This window comes from Chamaea fasciata, unplaced genomic scaffold (assembly GCF_029207755.1).
Source record: "Chamaea fasciata isolate MVZ Bird 193981 ecotype frontalis unplaced genomic scaffold, bChaFas1.0.hap1 SCAF_7, whole genome shotgun sequence".
NCBI lineage: Eukaryota > Metazoa > Chordata > Aves > Passeriformes > Sylviidae > Chamaea > Chamaea fasciata.
The window spans coordinates 1,187,837-1,195,855 of record NW_027094092.1 but is presented as its reverse complement, the minus strand read 5'-3'; the positions used below and the strand labels follow the sequence as shown (position 1 = coordinate 1,195,855).

The window sequence follows — 8,019 nt, the reverse complement described above, 5'->3', positions numbered from 1 at the left end:
TGGGGACAGTGAAACTGCAGTCACCAGCTTTCCCAGAAACCCCTCACTCTGGAACTATCCTGGAAGGAACAGGGCAGTGACAGAGGGTGGCAGAGCCCCGTCAGACCCCAGAGCAAAGCCCCTGGGGTGAGGACGCAAAGCCAGCTGAGGATAAAGCAAAGAACTCCAAAATGATGGGACACTCCCAGTTTCTGCTTGTGACACATTTTACTCCGCAGAGCGAAGGCAGGTTGACCTTTCTCACTTCACCTTCCCTTACATTTAAGAGATGACCGAGACTAAAAGAGAAATTAAAAATAAGAGCTAAGGAGAAGTTGTCTGTCTCCCCAGAGCTGGGGCACACCACCCACGTGCCGCAGGCCGCTCCAGGACGTTGGAAGTCAGCGGGATGCCCCGCGGAAGGGCGGGAACAGCAGCGTAGCGTGGTACATCCCGTGCAAGGAACGCAGTTTGGCCACGTGTCCCCACGTACCCGCGGTCACCTCGCTGAACGCTTCACCCAATCCTCCTCCACAGCTCCAGGTAGTTCCAGCAGAACAGAATTCATTTCCCGTGCCTGGTCTCCGTACACTCCGAAACAAGTGTTCCTAATGCCCAAACGCCCCACGGAGCACTCAGTTCCCTGGGAATGGAGCAGCAAATCCCTGTGTGCCGTGCTCTGAGCCCCCTGTCTCCACACCTGGTTCCGAGGAAGACACACAGCAGGCGGTGAAGGCCCCGCCCCGTGCGTGGGGTCAGCACTGACCTCCCTCCACACAGACTTCCTCCCCCGGTGACACGAGGAGAGAGGGGGGCTGTGTCAGTGCCATCCTCCCCCGAGAGGATTCCCACACGCTGGAACGCTAACAATGACAATTAGGAGTTAGGTAGGATAAGGGTGGGACTGTGCACCAGGCCCACTCGGGCACCACGAGTTCCTGTCAGCCCCGTGTCCGCGCTCAGAGCTTCCTCTCCCGGAGTTTGTTCCCGTTGGGCTCGTCCAGCAGGGCTGAGTGTCCATCGCCGTTGCTCAGGCACTTGTCCTTCTCGTGCCTGTGCTCCTGCTTCTGCCGCCGGATCTCCTTGTACCGCAGGGTGATGTCCCTGCAACACACACAGCACACAGTTCCAGCCTGCAGGAAGAACGGCGAGGGAACCTCTCTGCACGGAGCTTCCTGGGGATAACAACTCACTGGAGCCTCTGGCTGGGCATTTCTGCAATTGCTGATGGCACTGATGGTTTGTGTTCTGGCTGGTGGCCTGCCTCTTCCCACCCCTGCCAGAGCACAACAGCCAATCCTGCAGGAAGCAGCCACTGCTGACCCCTCCACACAGCGCTGCCCTTCAAACAATCGTGGATGGTCTGGGTTGAAAGGGATCCTAAAGCCCATCCCATTCCACCCCCTGCCATGGGCAGGGACACCTTCCACTGTCCCAGGCTGCTCCTTCCAACCTGGACTTGGACACTTCCAGGGATGGGCCAGCCACAGCTTCTCTGGGCAACCTGTGCCAGGGCCTCCCCACCCTCATTTCTCCCCACACCACATCTAACCCTGCTCTCTGTCAGTGCAGAGCCATTCCCCCTTGTCCTGTCCCTCCAGTCCCTGAGATGCAGAGCCCCTCTCCAGCTTCCTTGCGTGCCCCTTCCGACACTGAAAGACTGCTGATTCCTTAGGCCCTGTGCAGCTGCTTCCCATGATGCAGACAGGAAACTGCCAGGATCAGGCCCAGAGAACTCCCTGTTTTTTCCAGAACTTGCACCCTCCCAGGAGAGCTGTGCTCTCTCCCCAGGCAGCACATCTGAGGATGGGGGTTGAACAAACCCTCCTAAAACCCTGGCCAGTCCCAAATGCAGCCCCACTCACCGAATGAAGAAGCGCCAGGCCGTCCAGGTGAGCACCAGGATAATCCCCAGGATCCAGCACTGGGTGATGTAGAAGGGCAGGGAGAGGGTGAGCGTGTAGGGATCGTACTTGACAACGATCAGGAACTCCGTGGCAGTAATAGCAGCAACCAGCCAGGCCTGCTGGCCCAGCTTCTTGTGGAACTTCCTGCAGGAGAAACACAGACAAAAACATGTCATTGCTGTAAAATCAGGGACGTGGAGAAATCTGCGCAAAAAGACAGCTGGGGCAGTGATTTCATTCAGCTTTGCACAGCCCTACAGGTCTAGTTCAGATCACACATGCACTAAGGCTCTGCGGGATGACACTTTCACGTTGGTGTTACTTCAGTTTCCTCTCAGAGGCTCTAAAAGCGAGGAAAGTTAAACTTCATCACCACGCAATGCAGGGGAGTGTCCCCATTCCCAGGTAAATCCACACGAAACGACTCTCTGACCAGCCTGAGACCAGCTGATGTCCAGGGTATGGTTCCGAACAGGAGCTTCTCACACACGAGTCCCAGAGCCGTATTTGACACCAACGTGTAGTTCAAGCTACACCAAACCATCCAAACACACTGCAAAAAGATATGGAATAAATCAAGTGTAGGTGATTGCTGATGCAGAGGGGATGAGTGCATTCCTTCTTAAAAGGCATCCTGCCTGGATCAGCTCGGATGAAAGGGCTGCAGAAACTGCTCCAGGTGGTGACAGATTAAATGGGCAGAGAGCAGCCCCAACCCACAGGCAGAGAGATGAAAGGAAGCAGCAGATCTCTCCCAGGGAATTCCAGTTGCTGGGATGATGAGGGCACTTTCTGCTCTGCTGGGCTGCTCCCTCCTCTGCCACCCTTTCCCTGACAACAGAATCAAAGACAACCCCAACACAAGAGCTGGGCAGCCCCTCAGGCTGCCGAGGAAGAGAGCTGGTTTCCTGCCCTAATATTCAGGGAAGATGCAAAAGATTTTTCTTGCGATGAAGGAGATAAAAATTCACGGCCTTGATGCAGACTCCTTGGAGGTGACAGGAAGACTCCAGTCAGGAATGTGTGACAAGGACAGATGCTACAAATGCATCAAGACACTCGTGGTCAGGAACATTTTACACATCCAGTCCTTGGGAACTCGGAGGCAGCGTGTGGTGTGTGAGGGCGGGAGAAAGCTTCACCCCTCTTCTGGGACTATCCCAATTCCAGGCACTACATTGTCACCATGCTCAGCCCAAGGTCCTGCAAGCCAAGGCCCAGAACTACCTGCAGATACTCCGAATGCTGAACGGGAAAAAGAATTCTTCACACTGGAATTTCACTGCTTCCTACACCCAACGTTGCAGGGCTGGCTGAAGAGACCTCATCAGTTCATCCCAGACAATTCCATCACCACCAGAGACAAGGCAGTGAGCCATGTATTTGTCAAGGAAGGGCAATGGAATATTCCAATCTTTAAGAGTTTCCAAAAGGAAAAGGTCAGCAAGGTTTCCCATGTGATGTAAGCTGGGAGCCTCCGGTACAGCCTGCTCTTCCCAAAAGGAATAATGCACTGACTTTTGTGAATACAACCATGGAGCAAATCATGCTTCCCCTGCTCTTCCCCTACAACACCATGGAAAGAATCCTGAAGAACCCTTGGCTTGAAGTGATGTGCAAGTGAAGCTGGTAAACGGGGGCAGATCCTTTCTGCCTGGATGGCCTGGAATGCAGGAAGGAATTACAAAACCCTCCGCAGAGACGGTACCAGGTAAGAGCGGGTGCTCAGCTCTGCCCTTCTGCAGGAGCAGCCTGACATCAGCTCTGGGGGGCATCAAGCAGAGCCAGGAATCCCAGGATGTGGGGGCAGTCACCTCCCCCAGCAGGGAGCACGGCAGGAGGTGGTGGCAGTGGCAGGGATGTGCAGCTCGGGATGAGCTGCTCCGGCTGGCGGAAAGAACGGCAACAATCGGAACCAGGGATGAGGCACCGGCGAGGGATGGCTCTCCCAAATTCTAGCGTTACGCCACGTGGTTGAACAGAGGGCAAAGGAGGAGCTTTTCCAACCCCAACACAAGAAGATGAATGGTGCTAAGGAGAGGAGCTCAGCAGCGAGGCAGAGACTCTTCTTACCTGTGAGTTGGAGGCACGTCCCAAACCAGTAGGTCCAACACCAAGGGCAGGGCATCCTGCCCCTGCGGAATGTCCTGAATTCCGACTAAGCAATGTGGGCTGGCCCTTCTTCCCAGTTCTAGGAGTCAAAGCCTTGCAAGGGAAACTGATCTTCAGACCATGTTGGAACCCTAAATTCTGAACACAGACACTTTTTTGCGTTGGTCAGCGACAGACAATGAACACCCCTGGAAGCCAGGCGGTGCCTTAGGCTGAGGATGTGGGCTCAGGCAGGTTGTGACATTAAAAGAAAAGGTGATTTTGAGAACAAAGCTTTCTCAGTTCTCACATGGTCTGCAGAAACAAAAGCAGCGAGGACAAATATGATGCTGAGGTGGGAACAGTCGCAAGTACATGCACTGCTGTGTGTGGTGCCTCACCTGCAGCACATCCTGCTAACGAGGGCCTCTGACCTGCAAGAGGATGCCAGCAGAGCTCCAGAGGGCCAGGGGGAAAACAGCTCAAGGAAAGAAGTGCCTTTAAGAATCATATTTTTTTTACTCTGGGCCTTGATGTCCCCAGAGGGCACATCCAAGGACTGCAGTTCCTGGCTCTCGGTCTGGAATCGGAGCGCAGCGCTCCTCTGCCCACGAGCCAGGGGCACTCCAGCTCATTTCCACATTCCCTTCTCCACGGAGAGATCATTTATCAGACACTGAGGTTAACACAGTGCTGACACAATGCCCTCAACAACAGCTGCTCTCTGACCGGGGGAGTGAGAGTGGTACCTCCAAACAAAGGAACACGAAGCGGATGCTTTGGGATTAGGCCTTTTTTGTCCCTGACAGGCTGAATTGGTGCCCGAGATGGATGCCAGCAAGCTGGAGCAAGTTCAGAACAAAGCACGTGGAGCTCGGCATGGGAAGTACGGAGAGGTGGGGCTTACGGGTCATCCATGAAGTCGTAGATCTCCCTCATGGCCACTCCTCCCACGTTGACAAAAAACACCAGGCGTAGCAGCACCAAGTAGTGTTCGGGGGGCATCCACAGCACAAACTTCAGGTAGAACGTGTTCAGCTCTGCCAATAAAAACTGGGAGAAGGGACACTGAAATTACATTTGGAAAATACCACTGGATGAAGCCTGGAATGCTCCTCTCTCTCTCTCTCTCTCAATGGCTCCCCCTGTGTGTTTCTCAGCCCTGCTCAGTACCACCGAGTGAACCATCGGCACCAACCCAAAACCGAGAGGGTTCATAAACATTTCCTCTACCTCGGAAGAGGTGCTAAAAATCACAACAAAAAGCTGGACAAGCAGTACCCTCAAATTTCCAGCAAGTTTTTGAACTTCAAACGAAGTGCCCAAAGCACCTGCACAAACACAGGACAAATCCCCAAAGCACAGCTTTTCCTTTCCCTGTCCTTTAAAACCCAGCTGAGGGAGCCCCACCATAACAAGAGGCATAAGCTGCACATCGTGGAGGGCTGGGCTGGGTTGTTTTTTTTTTTTCCTCAGTTATGGAAATTCACCCTCCAAGCCAACTTGGGAAAGTTGATTATAAATCAAGAGCAAAATGTTCTCTTGAGCAGCTGCCCTGGCAATGTGCTTAAGGGAGCAGAGACACATCAGACTGCCACTTCAAAAGAGGCGATAACAAAGGGCATTAAGCATTGCTGAAGCCCAAGGAGTGAGCCAGAACCTGAAGCTACTTAGAAACTGTCAGCTGAAGCTGGGATGTGCTAAAAGAAACATAATCCCACAGTCCAGTATAAATCTGCTGGGATCTCTGTTGCAGCAGCACCTAAACGCCAATTTCTTCAGGGTTGCAACCAGCAATCTTTTGGGGAACCATCTGTTTTATTTATACTCTTCTAGCCCTCCTGCAAAGCAGGCCTGGTGTGCCACGTGAGCTTGGCCAACGCGTCCTGCAGCAGGAATCAGGTGCTGGGAGCTTGTTTTGGCAAAACACAGAGTTCTGTCCTGTGCCACTGAACCTGGTTCATGCCCAGTGCCTCTGGATCACCACAAGGATGGATTTAGTTAAATTTCACAGATGCTGGGTTGAGATAAGTTTGAGTTGCTCAGAGCAGAGCCAAGTGACATCCCATGGATGGCACAAAGGCCAAAGTCTCCTGGTTGGAAAAGGGGCAGAAGTGGGAAAAAGGCATTTAAACCACCCAGTTTACCCTCCCTGTCAGTGTCACGTGGGTGACAAGTTCAGTTTCACAGGCACAGGTATGAATTTCAGATGCAGCATTGCCAGCATAAAACAATTCCACCCACTCAGGTGCTTGTGTGCAGTGAAACGGTGAAATGTAAAATATAAAAAAAGAAAAATCTAAGAGAATTGAATGATTTAAGCAGATCTGTGCTTCAGGAGAAAGCTCAGAGGAGCCTGAGGCCTTGGAAACAGCCCTTCCAGCTGCAACGTGACCTGTGTCTGCATAAAACCGAGGGATTTGAGCTACTCTCACCCACAGCCAGTGCTTTGGGGAGCAGCAACTTGCTGAAAACTTGAAGATCCCAGTTTATGTTGCTCCCACTGCCAGCAACAGTGGTGAGCAAGCAAGGACAACCCTTTCTGCAGTGCATCTGTCACCCGTCCCAGAGACATGGCCACAGCCCCCTGTTCTGTAGGACTGGGAAGGGATCCCTCCTGGCCTCAGCTTCAGGAACACCCCCAGAGCCGCAGCCTGAGTTACAGAACCTGGAGGCAGGGGACAGAAGGGCCAGAGAGGTGTCCTCACCACGAAGATGATGCCACAGACCGCGAGCCACCTGCGCAGGCTGGAGGCCGGCTTCCACTCGAACTTCACCCAGCTGTAGGGGGTGAACTGGAACACGATCCTCTTCATCTTGCCCCTGGAAAAAACCAAAACAACCACTGCAGCTTGGAGGAAAGGCAGGCAAGAGGCATCTGCCAGCGTTCCCATTTGAGACGCCAGTTCAGATATGCAAAATGCCTCCGTTTACTCCATTAAAATCACAGCTTAATGAGATTAGCTCTGAGCTTGTTATTTTAATTATCAATTTAAGCTTTCATATACTACACCCACCGTTGTAAGCAGTACTGCTCTGCTCAGCAAAGACACTACAGAGCACGATGGGCCATTACTGGTACACGACTACAAGGGATTTATTAAATTTTAATTCCCAGTGTCCCAGTTCCCGTGAAGTTCTAGGGAATGCAAAAAGACCAAACAGATCCTTGCTGTGAATGGGAGTATGACGCCAGCTTGCATTCCTGCGACTCCTTAAACCACTTCATCAAGCAAGCTCCCTTCCACAGGATGCCCTCACTCCCAGCCATCAGGCAATGTTTGGGACACACGGGTGTATTTCCAACAATCCCATTCACAAGGCGAATAAAACCCTCCAACAAACCTCCCTGCAGCAGTAAGTCACTGGATCCCAGAGTCACTTGAACACCCAGGAATTCTTTAATCCATATTAAACCCAAACAGAACAGCCAAGCTCTCCAACAGGGGCTCACCCTTTGTGCTGTGCCTGTGGAGTTCCCCTCCTCCCCAACTTACTTGTAGGTTGGAATGTTCCAGAGTCCTTGCCACTTGTAGGTTTTCAAGGAAAGCCAGGACAGGGTCTTCATCCCACAGTAAATTCCTAACCCGTTACATAAGATCACATCCATTATCCACTGGAAGGAGAAACACAGCAATGATGCTGGGGAAGGAACACTAGGGCTTGGGAAAGGGAATCACTACAGGCAGACCTCTGCATCCCAAAGAGTGGGACAGAGTGTTAATTCCACGGGTTTTCTGAAGGCTAAACAGCTTGACTTGATGTCTCTAATAATGCACTGACTTTTGGAAACACAACCAGGGAGCAAATCATTCTAAGCTTGCGTCTTTCCCAAAATCCATCCAAACACAGGCCCAGAGCTGTGTGCCCTGACTGCAGGGAATTCTGATCACTCTGGCACCAACTCACCAACCTCATAGGAAAATAAAACACAACTTTAAAAGGCTATCCCTTTAAGCTCACACCTCTGAATTTCAGACTTTATTGCGCTGCACCATCAGCAAATACTTGAAAATGTTCAGGTACAGCTTTACATTCTTCC

At 52.2% G+C, this 8,019-nt stretch overlaps 1 protein-coding gene across 2 annotated transcripts in view; it reads right to left on the bottom strand.

Annotated features, from left to right (window-relative positions):
• Window positions 1-851: 851 nt before the first annotated feature.
• The window catches only part of PTDSS2 (phosphatidylserine synthase 2), a 29,191-nt gene continuing 22,023 nt past the window's right edge, over window positions 852-8,019 (bottom strand). For both annotated transcript variants that reach the window (XM_066187163.1, XM_066187164.1), the window contains exons 8-12: window positions 7,475-7,593; window positions 6,686-6,800; window positions 4,885-5,030; window positions 1,845-2,030; window positions 852-1,083 (exon numbers count right to left, since the gene is read on the bottom strand). In XM_066187163.1, the coding sequence (XP_066043260.1) occupies window positions 939-1,083; window positions 1,845-2,030; window positions 4,885-5,030; window positions 6,686-6,800; window positions 7,475-7,593 (711 nt within the window). In that variant the 3' untranslated portion in view covers window positions 852-938. The remainder of the gene's footprint in view (window positions 1,084-1,844; window positions 2,031-4,884; window positions 5,031-6,685; window positions 6,801-7,474; window positions 7,594-8,019) is intronic.